Source organism: Antedon mediterranea, chromosome 1 (genome assembly GCF_964355755.1).
Source record: "Antedon mediterranea chromosome 1, ecAntMedi1.1, whole genome shotgun sequence".
Lineage (NCBI taxonomy): Eukaryota > Metazoa > Echinodermata > Crinoidea > Comatulida > Antedonidae > Antedon > Antedon mediterranea.
Genome location: NC_092670.1, coordinates 15,566,546 through 15,583,422, shown reverse-complemented (window position 1 = coordinate 15,583,422; position 16,877 = coordinate 15,566,546). Strand labels below are relative to the sequence as shown.

Here is a 16,877-nt window from a genome sequence, read left to right as displayed (position 1 = left end):
TTTTTGTCACGATACATTGGCATGGCCTATATTAACGGGCCTATATTAACGGGCCGATACAATTTTAATTGTTATATTATAATAGTATAGTAAATCATATATATACAATATAATCACTTATTAATTTGTCCATTGGGTACATTATTTATTCACAACGAGGATCTATTCTAAGCCTCACTATGATGACAGTAGGCCTAAAATTTACATTTATTGTCAACAGTTTAAAAAGATTTGACTCCTGGTCAAGAGTTGCATTGATATCTTTATTGTCTGTATAACTTATATATGGTACATAAAATTGAATTTTTATCTTCCTATTTGATTGCCCTTTTCACTGTGTATTTCTAAGGCATTCAAACAGTACGACCCATTATACACTACGGTACGTACTACAATAAGGAAATAGTCTGACATCACTTACTGTCTTTTTCAGATGATCCGGGAATAAAAGGAGCATTAGCGCCTACATGACATCACTATAATACACGTAGATGATGTAAAGATTTTTAGACGACAAAATGAAAGAAGAGACACTCACGTGGTATATGGTAAATGAATATATCACATTTAAGTTTGCAAAACCATCACATTTCCACTGTGATTTTGAAAAATAGCCTTAACACGGGTGGGCCTATATAAAATTCACCTAACGACATGTGACGATATTTAAAGTCATTTGGAAGTGTTTCATTTTTTCAAACCCAACCGCCCTACCAATTTGGTTATGTCACGCCTAGTCGGTCAAGGGTCAAATCGTAGCTTCTGCTAAAACTGCCAAACCATTTTTGGTGCCAAAACTGGTCAGGCCTCCTGTATAAAATCGGTCCGTGGTAAGAACTGTTTGTGGCAGCCAATGGTTCGGGCTTACAAATACAATATGGATCATGTTATGTTTTTTAAGTACCCAATGTTTTTATTTAAAAAAAATGGACGACAGTTTCAAATTTCCAAAAGTATAACGGGTTGTTCCAGGCGGCTTGCCATCAGTGACTCGCGGCGCTTTTTGCGTCCTTTGCTGTACGAGAAACCAATCATCAAAACAGCAGAAATCAAAAATGCCCCACCAACCACCGCAAATGAGCAATTATAATTTCCTGTGGCATCATATAGCGCACCTGGAAGACAATAAAACACAAGGTGTAATAGAAACAAAAAAGTATAATTATTAGCCGCAACGCGAGTTGATCAAAGCGACAGAAGTTCGGATGGTCCATAGCGTTGGGATTGGTCAAAAATATACTTTAATTTAATGATTTATTTATTGAATATTTAACATTAATGCGGTGCGCTTGCGTCCTTGTTGCGTCCAAATGGCAAACAACTTGATAACTCTGAACACGATTGCGCATTTGCACAAAAGTTCTTTGGGGTTGGATTACTTGTGTACTGCACCCCATACACTGTGCACACTTAAAATGGCCTGGTCACCAAACAGTTAAGAGCATTCAATCTGCCGCGCGATTTGGAGGAATATAACGTATATACATTAATACCGTTATTATTGTCCAGTTGGTCGTTAGCTCTGTAAATCCAAAGGTCATCATCTGGACACAGTCATCCAAAGGTCATCATCTGGACACAGTCAACCAAAGGGTCGGCCTTGGCCAAAGAAACTTACGGTAATAATGTGGATATTACATCCATCCGTCCGGTCATAGGTCGTTACAAAAGCTCTCTATATTATTATGAGTTTCTTACCTGATATATATCCACCTAATAAGGAACCAAATCCTCTGAAGAGATTCAACCATGCAATAGCCCCGCCCAGCATACGTGAAGGAACACTGGCCCTCACGATCGGAACAAACGCACACTGGCATATGCCGCTTACCATCCCAAAGCACACAGTGTAGATGAGAAATGTAGCGAAGCTATTACAAAGCAAAGAAAGCAACGTCAAGATGCCAATGATGGCAAGTGCCAGTGTGTAGAGACGCACGGCTGACACTATCCCCCGATCGATGATCATGCCATGAGTGGCTCGACTTATCATGCTTGTGACACCGACACCTGATAGCAGGAATGTGGCTGCAAACGGATCGACGCCTTCAGAGATACCTCTTGCGACAATATGCGACACCATCCCGGTGTTGGCTCCTCCAGCTATTAAGGTGATCGGCAAAAGAAAACGATATTTTGATATTGAAAATATTGGAAGATCCATAGAATTGAGAAACCTTCGTATATTTGAAACATGCGTCTTTTGTTGTGTGACAGAATCTATAGTCTCATCTTGTTTGGCATCCTCAGAAGGAACAGCATCATACACAGTACAAGATTCTGTTGGGCTACCATTATTTAAGCTATTGTCAACATAACGATCATTAGTATTATATATATCGTTGTCATTTTTTATCTTATTTTCGGTGTTGATATCTTCCAGATTATGTTCTTGTAGGCCTATGTTGTTAGAAATGTTTTTCGTTTTGGTATTGGGACGGAATAATGCACCCATTGCTATAACATGCATGCAAATACCGCTTAGAATAACCATGGCGCCTCTCCATCCATACCGTACAGAAAGATATTCAGCTAATGGCGGCAGAATAAACATGCCAGTGTCTGCTCCAGCCATAGCAAGACCATTGGCAGTGGCATACTTCTCATCAAAGTATTGTGCAACCACCAGAAGACAAGGATTAACTGCGAGTCCAATACCAATTCCTACGAAAATAATTGCAATTCAGACACAAATTGAAGTAACAATATCTTCACCTTAAATAAAATAAGCAACGCACACTAACTGGACGTGACGAAAGGATAGGGAGCTTTCGATTTGACGACCGACGACCAAGCTACATACGTCATGTTAATTGGGATTGGAACGTGAACTATTTTCGATCCAGGTTGGTCGGTCGTCGTAAATCAAAAGCTCCTTACCCGTTGACTGACATAATTACACTATGGTGATGCACATACGGTTCCATGTCTACGACAAAACACAGCATGCAGTAGGCATATTGCATCTTCTGACAGCAATCCTCATCCCATGGGATAGCTTCCTGACCAGACACTCTTTTTCACAAGTGTTATCAACTATAGGCCACTACAGACTGTGTGTTAATATTGTTGGTAGACATGATAACGAACAAGAATCGGCTGCATTAGATCGTATCTTTTTTTCTGAATGACACTGTATTCGGTACGGTTTGTTACGTCGCACTTATAATAATCGTTGCACTCTGCCAGTGTGGCAATTTTGTTTTGGAGTTCGATAGGTATTGCAAAGTGCGACGTAACATTACAAAAACCCTAAAGAGATTTATCGAAAACACGAATGTCATGAAACAAACAAGACAAGAATTTTATAAAACTGAATTCGCGGTTTTAATTTATTTGGGCACATGGCATATGAAATATAAATTAAACCTACCTGTCAAAACATCAATACATAAAATCAGTTGAAAGATGTTGGTGGAAAAGGATGTTAGAAACAAGCCAACAGTCATAAATACCCCACCAATCATGGAAACACTCCTGTGTGAATATCGTTTACATAACATAGACGCAGCTAGTCCTGAAACAGATAGTGAGAACAAATTGTTATCAATAATGTAGTAAGCAATGATGGTATGATTCAGACAACATTGTCAATGTCAAACACATTGTTTTTAGAGGTACGATCAGTCTTCGAGAACGGAGAACAAAATCTATAGGCCTACCTCTAGACGAAATATTGAAAGCTACGAGAAATCTGAAATTTAGCATATTTCCCAAATATATCTGTTAAGCAACTGACTATAGTGTAGGAAAGTGAATAGTTTTTAAGATGTGTATACTTAATAATAGAATACCTAATATAAAATGACTGTAGTGGCCTACGGTCTTATAACCGTTTCATCGTTCCGCCACCACGAATCACCTACTTTTCACTCAGACTCCCTTTACTTCCACGTAGGCCTACTCCAACTCTCACCTTCGTCATTCACGGCATTTAATAAATATAATTATTATTATGTACTGCACTCAATCTAAATTTCCGATATGATAACGTGTTTACCTGCTATACACAGAAATGGATAAGGCAGTGTTGTGATCGTTCCCATCAATCCTGAACTCGCTTTAAACTCGCCTTGGAAGCGAACAAAAAAGACACCTAAACTTCTGAGCAATCCGATGCTGAGAAGATGGCCCACGTGAGATCCGAACACAACTGCGAATTTCCAATAACTTGGAACGTTTCTGTGAGACTTCTTCATGCTCTCTTTAGTGTTATGTCATGTTCGTCATTCAAAATATCTATAAAGATCATTCAATTAGTATATAGTATTAACAGTCCATCTTTCGGAAGAGTTATGGGTTAATTACACCGGTCGGAGGTATACATTACGGGTATTTTATATCTTAGCCCCTGTCGTTGTGGACAAACAAACACCGTTTTAATGGCTGCTTTACGACACGAATGTTGATGTGTCGTCCACACACTTAGCACAATCAGCACAATTATACTAGAAACAGGTTAGGCCTATTCCCCCACATCTACATTTTACATTAAGTTTGTATAGACCTAAGTCAAGGATTTTACCAGGCCCAAAACGACCGTTCTAAAAATCTTACAAATTACAAACTTTTGCTACATCTGTCAGTGGACTTCAAATCATTACAAACAGAGAAACACTGTATTTTAAAAGGAAACTTTTAAAACAAGAAAAATAGATGAATAAATAAAAAAATGCAAAATGAACTCACACACAGAACACATTGAAGCTTCCTGCAACGGCTAATTCTTTGGTGGTATATAGTACGGTACACATATTTCGAGAACTTAATTTACTGACAAGGTTCAAAGTACACATCATACCTTATGTGGGGAAAGTGGTTGAATACATTACGCAATTCGTTGAGATAAGGCAAATAAACATTGCAGTGTCATCTCTAGAGCATCAGGAACATTTAAAAACCAATATGATATGTCCAGTGTCATTCCGGGAAAATTACATTTGCAGTGTCCAACATGACATTTGTAGTGTCATTCGGACAAAGGGACATTTAAAAACCAGCACGACATTTGAACTGTCGTTCAGGCAAAGAGACATTTAGACAACATGACATTTGAACTGCCATTTGGGCAAAGGGACATTTAGACACCAACATGACATTTGAAATGTTATTCGGGCAAAGAGACATCTTGAGCCAACATGACATTTGAAATGTCATTCGGGAATAAGAAACACTCGATTCTCGTACGTTGGTAGGTTCGTTCTAACCATAACCCTTCACCCACTATACACTAAACCATTTACAGTATTAATATTTATTCAAATATGTTATTCCTACTTATAGCCTAAACATAATTTTAATACAGTATTCATAATTTCAGTTTTAAGTGAAATTACAAAAAAGGGTGACAAATCAGCGTAAGCCGATTTTATGGGCCCTCAACAAAAAACATGTAACATAGACTTCTTAACTAGATTATTTTTAGGTAATCTCTACAACAACCACATCGAAACAATTTCAATCTTAGAGGCCAATAGTTATAGACATGGATCATCGACGACATAAACGTGTGTTTAGCCATAGTTTTCCAGCCGATGCAATAAAACGATGTCATTAACCTGGCCTAAGTGCTTGAGTGTGATTGAATGTACACTTAAAAGTAATGTTTGAATAATGCCATTTAAAAATGCTAAAGTTCAGGCAATTGTTTCATAATACATTTCGGATATTTAACTAATAAAGATAAGATATTATGTTGAATAATGATTTATTCATTGAGTTGCCAACTATACTCTGTTAAGTGGGTAATATTCTGTCAGACCCCGCAGGATTTTATAATTAAATTCTTACGACACAAATAACAGTTTTGTACAAAATACTAACAATGCTGCGAGATTTACCGATTAAACTGGTTTTCATTGTTATATACGCTATAGTGCTCAGATTGATAGAGATTAAGCAAACAACAGATTATATTATTATTATCGGTTAAAGATGGAAGATTCGGAAAAGGAAACGGGCGAGGTAAAAGTTCATACTAGAACACAAACCGAAGTAAGTTTAATACTGTACTTCAATTTTATCCCTGCATGATTCAATGCAGAAATGATATTTGAGAATGAAAATTCAAAATTATAAGGGATCATGTCACGCTCATCCTCTGCACTATAAATTTAACAAAAGTCAACGTAGTGACAGACTCCTTCAAAGAAAAATTATATGAAATATAAAACAATTCATTCGTCCCTGCTGCAATACGATTATATAATGAATGACATGCGCTAGTTTTATTTTTTGTAGTATTTTAATCGACTTTTTAGGATTTTATATGTATATTTTGTATGGCTTTTTTTTTTTATCGTATTTTATATTTTATGTACTGTAATCATTTTATATTTGTATGTACTGTATTTTTTAAAAGGCCAACAGAGTTTCCCCATGGGGATAATAAAGTTTTAATTGAATTGAATTGAATAATTATTCTACTACAGTTACTGCAGTAAATATATTTTGTTTACTTTCGGCAAACCGAATTTCGGCAAACTGCATTTCGGTAAATTAGGCTTCGACCGGCACACTTTTCAGATACCAACTCATGTTTTCTTACGACAACATTCGTCAATATATGGAGCTTTCAATTTTTGACGACCTAGAAGGACCTACGAATTACGACAACAACGACGGCTCTGGGTTATGCATTTCTTTATTGAAAATATATTAGCATGACTTTTAAAATGAAATACTTTTTTAAAAACATTGAATTAAAAACATGGGCCTAGGCCTATATGAGAATATAAAAGGGCTGAAAAGTACACCTGAGCAGAAATGTATACAGTATTACAATGTATAATACATCAAAATAAAAAGACATAAATGTGACCCAATAAATATTACATATACTGTAGACAGTATTAGTATTAAATCTAAAGCTAATTTAAAAAACACAACATGTTATTAAGCATATTACAGGAAGTATATAATGACCTAAAATAAAGTAGGTTCACCTTAACCAGGGCAAAAGTGTTTAATAATAAAACAACACTATAAATGCTTTCAGTAATATACATGAGCCCAACAAGAACAAATACTATTAACCCATAACCGACCAATCAATACAAAAATACATAGTAGTACAGTAGACCCTCTATTTTGGGACACCAAACCAACCAAATTCCCCATAAAATGCAAGAGGGGCACTTAGAGCCAATCCTATTCAAGAGTCAACACTTTGTTTTGAAGATGTCCCGTTAATAGTGGTTCTACTATAGTTCTTATAAACAAAAGTATTTCAACTCAGGATAATTAACTACCGTTTTGTGTATAGACATGATGAATACATTGTACAATATATTTGTAAACAGAACAGTGAATACAATTTAAACTTATATAATTGTGCAAAAGTTATTAAGTTGCGGAAGCATAATTATTGCAGAAAGTAATGAAAGAAAATAATACTTTTACGAAAAAAGAAAAATAATTCTATAATAAAAATAAAATATTTATAGTCTTATTTTTTTGTAACAAAAATACAGATTTTTACTAAAATACAATATTTTAATATTATAGTCATTATAAAAATATATTACAGTTCATGAACTGTAGTAGTTAGTAGTATAGTATACTAGAATGTACTCTATTTAATTCTTTTAAAAATACTTAGTTATAACAATATGTTAAGTAAAGTCTTTGGGTTTTTTCTTTGTCTCTTATTCCAAAGGTTTTGTTCAATGACTTCTGTGTGAATAGCATGACTGCCACAGGCCTTTGTTTGTTTGTTTTATCTTTATACTGGGTGACCTCTTCAGTCAAAGACTGATCTCCCAGAGGGCCTACAGCAATCCTTTTGTGATGGGCTATATGGGATTCTAAAAGCAAAGGTCTTTGATGCTTTCTGGTACGCAAATGACCAGAAAAAAAAACAGTAAACCCAAGAATTAAATACTATATGAATCTTTTTTAGGGTACCGGTGGGATGTGCGTGAGACATGGGAGATTCTAGTGGGGTGTGATGGATTCTAGTGGGGTGTGAGGGGTTCTAGTGGGTGTGATGGATTCTAGTGGGCTGTGAGGGGTTCCAGAGGGTGCGATGGATTATAGTGGGGCGAGATGGATTCTAGTGGGTGTGATGGATTCTAGTGGGGTGTGATGGATTATAGTGGGGTGTGATGGATTCTAGTGGGTGTGATGGATTCTAGTGGGCTGTGAGGGGTTCCAGAGGGTGCGATGGATTATAGTGGGGCGAGATGGATTCTAGTGGGTGTGATGGATTCTAGTGCGGTGTGAGGGGTTCTAGAGGGGTGCGATGGATTCTAGTGGGGTGTGAGGGGTTCTAGAGGGGTGTAAGGGATTCTAGTGGGGTGTGGGGTTTCTAGTGGGGCATGGGGTTTCTAGTGGGGTGTGAGAGGTTCTGCAAAGCCTGGATATAAGTACAGTTTCATGTTTTAAATTGTTTATGATATGAAAAAATACATTGGTTAAGTCATTGTGCTTTGCAAATGTTAAACATAATAAAAATTTAAAAAACAATCAAGCACAGTAGATACATCTATTGTGGTATTTAAGCTGCAATGTTCTTTCAAAGACCTGTACATTCCCGTACGTGAAGTTCAACCGGACTTAGCATTAATGAATCACGACGCTTCTTACGTCCCTTCGAGTACGAGAATAAGATCATCAATAAGGCAGACGTCATAAAAGATCCAGCAATAACTATAAACGAACAGGTATAGTTGCCTGTAGCATCGAACAATGTACCTATAAAATTAATAGAACAATCATAAAACATCAAAAAATCATTATTAGTATTTAGTAAATATAGCATATACACAGTTATATATAACATTTGGGACACGCCTATTTAGACACCTCAATTAATGGACAATTTCTCTGTCTGGTTGGTTTTTGTTTCTTATTTTTTGTCCATGCAGGGTTCTTGCAATGGTGGTTGGCCTCAAAATGATTTGAGGCAAAATATATGAAATGAAACCAATGGCCACCCACTATTCAGGGAACAGCCCTATTAAAGGGACCCTAATAGGGTTAAAAAACAATAAATAACAAATTCAATACATTATAAAAATATGAATTACTTTCAATTGTACAATGCTAGAAGCTAATAAATAATCAGTTTACTCTTACCTGCAATAAGTCCACCTAAGAATCCACCAAGTCCTCTAAAAATAAACAACCATGCAACGGCTCCGCCCAGCATCCGGGAGGGCACAGTACTCTTTACTATAGGTATAGAAGCACACTGAAATATCCCACTCACAGCTCCATAAAACAAAGTGTATGTCAAAAAGGTTGGGAAGCTATTACAAAACAAGGAAAGAAATGTGAACACACCACCAAGAATTAGAGCTATGGTGTACAACCGCGACGCTGACATTATTTCTTTGTCAATAATAAACCCATGTGTGCATCGTGCTATCATACTAGTAGCACCGATTCCAGAAAGGAGTAAAGATCCAAAGAACGGGGAAATCCCATCGGAGATGGCCCTAGCTACAATATGAGCCAAGATGGCGGAATTGGCTGAAGCCACGATCATGGTTACAGGCATTAGTACTAAAAATTTTGGTATTTTAAAAATGTGTAGATCTAATGTATTTACAACTTTTTGAAGAACGGGAATTTTTATGCGAGATACAGTGTCCAACTCTTCCGTGTCAAAAGCTACCATATTTGGTGTTGTTCTTGAATTTAAAAAATTTTCATTTTCTAACACCGCTTCTGTTACGGGTGCCTTTGTTATTTGATCAGAATCATCTAATATAACATCTGTTTGATCTTCCGTATGTTTTGTGATTGTATCATTATTTTCAGCATCATCAGGAAGATCTGCTGAAACTGGATTTAATTCATCATATTCTTGATCAGGAATCCCTTCTTTGATTTTAGGAATAGGACGGAATAGTGCTCCCATCGCAGTAACGTTCAAAGTGGCAGCACCAAGTATTAGAAGTGCGCCTCTCCAACCGTATGCGCTTGATATATAATCTGTCAAAGGTGGCAGAACTACTAGCCCGACATCAACTCCCGCCATCGCAAAACCGTTCGCGGTCGCATACTGCTTGTCAAAATAGTGGGCTATTACCACTACCATGGGGTTACCAGCGAGGCCAATACCAATACCTAGAACAAACAAATCACAATAGTACATTTCAAACAAATACTGTCAACTAAAAAAAAAAATGGAAACTTTCCAAAAACATGTCACATAATCCTAATGCATTTTGAATATCTGAGTGTAAAGTGTGTAATTTATTGCCATATATTTGATATGTTAACCTTTTTGATGTTTTTCAACAACATAATTTGTTCTAACAAAGTGAACATTTTTCCCTAGGGTCCTTTTGTGTTGAGCTGCCATGGCGTTCAATTTTCGGTTCATAATGACAGGGACTGAAAAAAATAAATCAGGGTAACCAATGCCCCTACCCCAGGGTAACCCCGTCCCTCCTCCAGGGTGTGTTAAGGTGTACAGTACATGGGTCAAACTGGAGGGATTACTCTCTTGAAAGATATTTAAGGGTAAAAATAAATGAATACTGTACCCGCTAATATGTCTACGAACAAAAATAAATGGAAGACGTTTCTGGCAACAGACGTTAGAATAAAGCCAATTCCAATTATCAATCCACCAACCATGGATACCAATCTGCAGCTATAGTGCTTATAAAGCATGCTGGCAAACAGCCCTACAGGATATTAAATAAATTATCATACTTACTTTATATATATTTTTCAACTACTTTGTGAATGATTTGTTTAGAGTTGGTTTGAGATGAGTTTTAAGATGAGTACAGTAGTACTGTACATTGGGTTGTTATGATGGGGGGTTGTCTGGGTATTTCTTAGCTGGACCCTCAGAATGGTCCAATCACAGTGTAGTACAGGCCTGCACATAGGCTATATGGTTCTAGGACACCTACCCCCTAGACAGTTACCCCCCGGATGTTTACCACCCGGACAACTACCCCCTTAGGACAACTACCCCCCGGACAACTACCCCCCGGACAACTACCCCCTTAGGACAACTACCCCCTTAGGATAACAACCCCCCGGACAACTACCCCCCGGACAACCACCCCCTTAGGACAACTACCCCCTTAGGATAACTACCCCCCGGTCAACTACCCCCCGGTCAACTACCCCCCGGTCAACTACCCCCCCCCCCATCCAAAAGTAGACAAATATATAGGACCGGTTTCTGTAAAAATGAAATCATCTGTTTTTAACGGGTGTTTCGAAACTAGAGATCCGAGACCAGAGACCTGAAACGAGACCCAATACGAAAAGGGAGACCTATATTTGGGTCTCCCTTTTCGTATATTATTAGGGTCTCCCTTTTCGTATAGTGTGGTCTCTCTTTTCGTATAGTGGGGTCTCCCTTTTCTTATAGTGGGTCTCCCTTTTCTTATAGTGGGTCTCCCTTTTCGTATATTTGGGTCTCCCATTTTGTATATTTGGGTCTCCCTTTCGTATAATTGGGTCTCCCTTTTCGTATATTTAGGTCTCCCTTTTCGTATATTAGGGTCTCCCTTTTCGTATAGTGGGGTCTCCCTTTTCGTATAGGGGGTCTCCCTTTTCGGTTCTAGGACACCTACCCCCTAGACAGTTACCCCCCGGATGTTTACCACCCGGACAACTACCCCCTTAGGACAACTACCCCCGGACAACTACCCCCTTAGGACAACTACCCCCTTAGGATAACAAACCCCCGGACAACTACCCCCCGGTCAACTACCCCCGGTCAACTACCCCCCCCCCCCATCCAAAAGTAGACAAATATATAGGACCGGTTTCTGTAAAAATGAAATTGTTTTTAACGGGTGTTTCGAAACTAGAGATCCGAGACCAGAGACCTGAAACGAGACCCAATACGAAAATGGAGACCTATATTTGGGTCTCCCTTTTCGTATATTATTAGGGTCTCCCTTTTCGTATAGTGTGGTCTCTCTTTTCGTATAGTGGGGTCTCCCTTTTCTTATAGTGGGTCTCCCTTTTCTTATAGTGGGTCTCCCTTTTCGTATATTTGGGCCTCCCATTTTGTATATTTGGGTCTCCCTTTCGTATAATTGGGTCTCCCTTTTCGTATATTTAGGTCTCCCTTTTCGTATATTAGGGTCTCCCTTTTCGTATAGTGGGGTCTCCCTTTTCGTATAGTGGGGTCTCCCTTTTCGTACGTGGGTCTCCCTTTTCGTATATTTAGGTCTCCCTTTTCGTATTGGGTCTCTGGTCTCTGGTCTCGGGTCTCTAGTTTCGAAACACCCGTTTTTAACCGATTATTCTGTTTAACAGCACGCTAGACCCTAGATGTGCTAGATTTAAAGTACCGTATTTATTGAAAAAACGGCCTGGGCTGTTTATTGTTTAGGTGGTTTTTAGGTGGACATTTATTGGAAGAAAGTTGTTTATTCAATGGGAGGGGGTATAATCTAATGGAAATAGACGCCGATTATTCCATATGATGTTTCATGGGAGTGACATGGTCACCGTTTATTTGAGGGGAATTTATTTAAAGATCGACGTTTATTCGGTGAGTGAACATTGAGGTCAAATATCAAAAGTGATATTATTCTTCAAGTGTACAAAAATACATATATGACAAATTTGAGACAAATATTAATTCTTTTAAGACCAGTGGTTATCGAAGCATTGTCCTGACGCAAAAATTATTATTATTATTAGCGATCCCAGTCTTTACAGTAAATACAGGGAGTACTATATAATACGTTCGACTATCCTATGATCATGTGTGACGATCTTCAGTTTATACCAGGCTATATTTATGTTCAATCTTTTACTTTTGTTTACAATAATGAATAGTAATTCGTCAAAGTAACGAATTAAAATATAGTTATTAATTCCTATTATACACTGTTGCAGAGTCAGGTTGTTGAATGGTCTGGGTGGTTAGGGTGTTCTAAAGGGATAGTTTTCTGGGTGGTAATTGTCCGGGGGGTAATTGTCCGGGTGGTAATTGTCCGGGGGGTAATTGTTCCTAGGGGGTAATTGTCCGGGGGGTAGTTGTCCAGGGGGTAGTTGTCCTAAGGGGGTTGTTGTCCTAAGGGGGTAGTTGTCCGGGGGGTATTTGTCCGGGGGGTAGTTGTCCTAAAGGGGTAGTTGTCCTAAGGGGGTAGTGGTCCAGGTGGTGGTTGTCCGGGGGGTAGTTGTCCGGGGGGTAAATGTCCAGGGGGTGAATATCCGGATACGAGGCTATATATCATACACTTCCAACAGTTACAAACTTGCCAATTACAGAATTGATAAACTATTTTATAATTTATCATGCTTATAAACAGTGGCATAATGGCTATGAGCGCTAACTGGCCAAACCCAGGGGCCCCGGAGCTTACGAGGGCACTTGAGCAGTGCCCAGAGGAAAAAACAGCCATTAAAATATGTTGAAAAGAGCGAAAGATGCCCGAGGCCTCCAGCGTTGGAGAGCCACTTGGGGTTCCTAAACCAGGTGCCTTATGCCTCTGCATTACGCAACTGCTTATAAACTAAATTCCATTTGAGGCTTAGAGAGAATGTAGAAGTGCACTTCTGAGCAGATGTATTGTATAGATACTAAAGAAGACTTTATAAAAAGTTACATTTTGCACTTATATAATTGAAAATATTTAACAATGTATTGTATTTTTATATCAACATGAAATGTGCTAAATTAATTATAAAAAACATCAAACATGCATTAACAACATGTGGTGTAGTCTTTGCCAGTTTATCTACATCCCAATGTATGCACCACAATGTGGTGTAGTCTTTGCCAGTTTATCTACATCCCAATGTATGCAGCACAATTTACACAGACAAGCGTAACGGTAATAAAAACATAGAATCTATATTAATATGCCTTATGACAATTTACAGAAACGCGGAGTGGATGGGGTTACCACTCACGTTAGATACACATTCTACACGGGACAAGCTATGCGGTTTTCAGTTTACCACCATTACCACTCATCTGTGTAAATTGGTCTTAAGACTTCTTGGTATGGGGAAATGTGAACAAAAGTAGGCCCAGTATTTGGAATTATAAGATTGAAGCTGTATTGCATAAACTTTTAGAAGGTGAGAGACCATTATAAAAAACACTATTTAATCCTATGGTGAAACACAATCATCCTTTGTACAGTCAACCCAGAAAAAGTTAAGGTTGCATTTTTTAAATCGTGATTAGTTTTTCATTTGCACTGTTCCAGTGCTATGATTTCTTTGTGTGAAAATGAAATATTAGTAAAAAAGTAAAGTTGTTATATTAGGGATCCTGTCAAAATTGATCTACTGTAGTTGTTACTGTACATTTTTTGGGTCCTCTCTTAAAAACCAGTCAATCAATTATAACCAAACCCTAACATTAGAATGGCGCTATATAAATCGAACGATTGATTGATTGATTAGAAATTGTACTTTAAATTATATAAAATTATATTATATTTGTCATGTACTGTATTTTGATGCAATAAACACATTGTTGACGCATTTTTGCTTTACGAGGGTGATTGCTAATTATTTAATATTTTTTTTAAATGTTTACAAAATTGTCTAAAAAACCAACCATTTCGGTTGGCAAAACATGTTGACATGAGATATAATGTCCTATATTAGGTTAATTTCTGTTTTAAACTCAGAGAGAAAAATAATATTCGACCAGGTGGTTCTCTATCACAAGCATTGATTCCAATTAACACAGCTTTTTTTGGTGCCATAGGCTACCCCAATTGAATTGATTATAACGATAAAATTGCCTTTTTCTAAAAACAAGTTCCTTCCTAGACCAACATACTGCCCCGATAAATTAACAGTAACAATTACTTTTTTTAACAAACAGCTTTTTTCGACCCTCACATCATACAAGTGACCTGATATGTAATCAGTAAAAATGCCCATTCCTACCTGCTATTGCTAAGAGAAAGTATATTAACGTTGTTATTGCTCCAATGACTCCAGAATTAGCATTGAATTCCTCCTTGAATTCCACCAAGAACACCCCAAGCATCTTGGCTGGTCCAACACTAAGAAGAAGACCGACATGTGCTCCAAATAGCACCACATACTTCCAGTATTTTGGAGGCGGCTTCTTTACAAGTTTCTTGATTGGTTGTTTCTTGATTTTCATTTTGCTGACGAGCAAAATTAATTCATTCACATCAGATTTCTAAAAAAAAATTAATTCAACGTGAATTGTTTAGTCTCCAAAACATGACAAATAAAGTTGATTAAAAATTTAAATAATTTTGTATTTTCAATTATTCACTTCATTGCCTTGAAAAAACGAACAAATATGATTTCACTTTTAAAAGACAAAATACTGTAAACTGCTGGGGTGGATTGCTATAAAACAGTCTTAACTGATGGTCTTAACTCCCCGATTAAAGCCGGCTTTATCAGATAGACGGTCTTATTAAAGCCACTCCTGATAGACCATTGCTATAAACCCGTCTTAGATAAGACCGTGTAAAGTAACAAATTGAGGGCGTACTTTGCGCGTAGAATACCAAATAAGGTAATGTTCGTCACGCTTGTTCAATTCACAATCATAACAGTACGTACATTTCTACGCGAGAAAATCCATTCTAGGCCTATATAACAATAAAATCACCGTTATTATTTGATTTAACACTTAAAACTCGTTCAATTGGTCGTCTTTGACGATAAATAATACGTAAAAGCAACAAAAAGAGAGGTTTAAGACTGTTTTAAGACTCCTTCGAGTAGGCTTTTTTAAAGACCGTTTACAGGTTAGACCGCGGTATAGCAATGGTCTATAATATAAGACTACTTGCTACGTCACGAATTATAGCCGGCTAAGCGCTAAGACTGGTTATAGACCGCTTATAGCAATCCGCCCCTGTTTTAACCAAAAATATCTGTGGATTTAAGATTTGTAAATCAAAGTTTTATATAGTTTATTTTGTTACATTATAATTTCCAGTTAATAAATTTATCAAAATTAAGTTATAATTAAATGGAGCCGTGTTTTAATTTTTGGAATGAAAAACTGTAAACAATAAAATTATTTCTATAGTGGTCTCCACCTACATTACTTAGTATGATGATACATAATTTTCGATTTGTTTAAAATAAAAGTTTGAATATCATTATTAATAATTATCATTTACACCAATCAGTTGAGTATTAATAATTGTTATAAATATTAAATATTAATTAGGCCTACTGTATCTTCGTTATTTTTACTATATTAATTAGTCTCTACATTAAATATTAATAAAACAATTTAGCTTAACTAGCCAGATTAATATCTAGGCTGGGTATAGTTTACACTACTCCAAACTTTAATAACAAAGCTAGGCCAAGCTAGTGCCGGAAATACATTGCACCGGTCTGGTGGTCTATAATGGCCGGATAGGCTGTCTATGGTCGGTGTCCGTGCCTCTGTAATTGAAAAGAAAGGCCAAACAAAGGTGGTGGTAGGCCTACCATCCATGCATGGCATGGTGGGACAACAACTACTGTATTATTGTTAAAGAAAGACAATGCAATAAAAAATACGTACCCGATTACATTTGTCATTAATCAGCTAACATTTTACAACATGCTCCATAATATTAGTAATTCAATTGGTATATGGATTAAGACTATAGTAATTCATGTTCATTTTTCTGGTCGACTAATACTAGACTACTCGCGAAATTATGTTGACATCATGATTATTTTTGTTATGCAACAAACGTATTCGACTGCTTCACTATTGAGCAGTCCCTCTCTGTGTACTGAAGGTTGTGCGGTGGAATGTTTGAGCAACCTACTCATTTCCAGTCGGACACAGATTTGTCGTGCTTGTGAGAGGGCGTAATTTAATTTAAATTTTATGGAAAACGTCTAATTAACAGATACATTAAATCTTGCATTTTAAAATGCCGAGGTCTCGGAAACCTGAATGTTAAAAAAAGAATAAAATAAAT

At 37.2% G+C, this 16,877-nt stretch overlaps 1 protein-coding gene across 1 annotated transcript; it reads right to left on the bottom strand.

Annotated features, from left to right (window-relative positions):
- Positions 1-555: 555 nt before the first annotated feature.
- Positions 556-16,567, bottom strand: LOC140042218 (uncharacterized). The gene is made up of 9 exons (XM_072087685.1): positions 16,469-16,567; positions 14,848-15,109; positions 10,497-10,640; positions 9,079-10,074; positions 8,524-8,694; positions 4,001-4,204; positions 3,374-3,517; positions 1,699-2,664; positions 556-1,115 (listed from the first exon to the last, which is right to left on the bottom strand). The coding sequence occupies exons 2-9, from the start codon at positions 15,068-15,070 to the stop codon at positions 940-942; spliced, it is 3,024 nt and encodes a 1,007-aa protein (XP_071943786.1). The 5' UTR covers positions 15,071-15,109; positions 16,469-16,567; the 3' UTR covers positions 556-939.
- Positions 16,568-16,877: the final 310 nt, after the last annotated feature.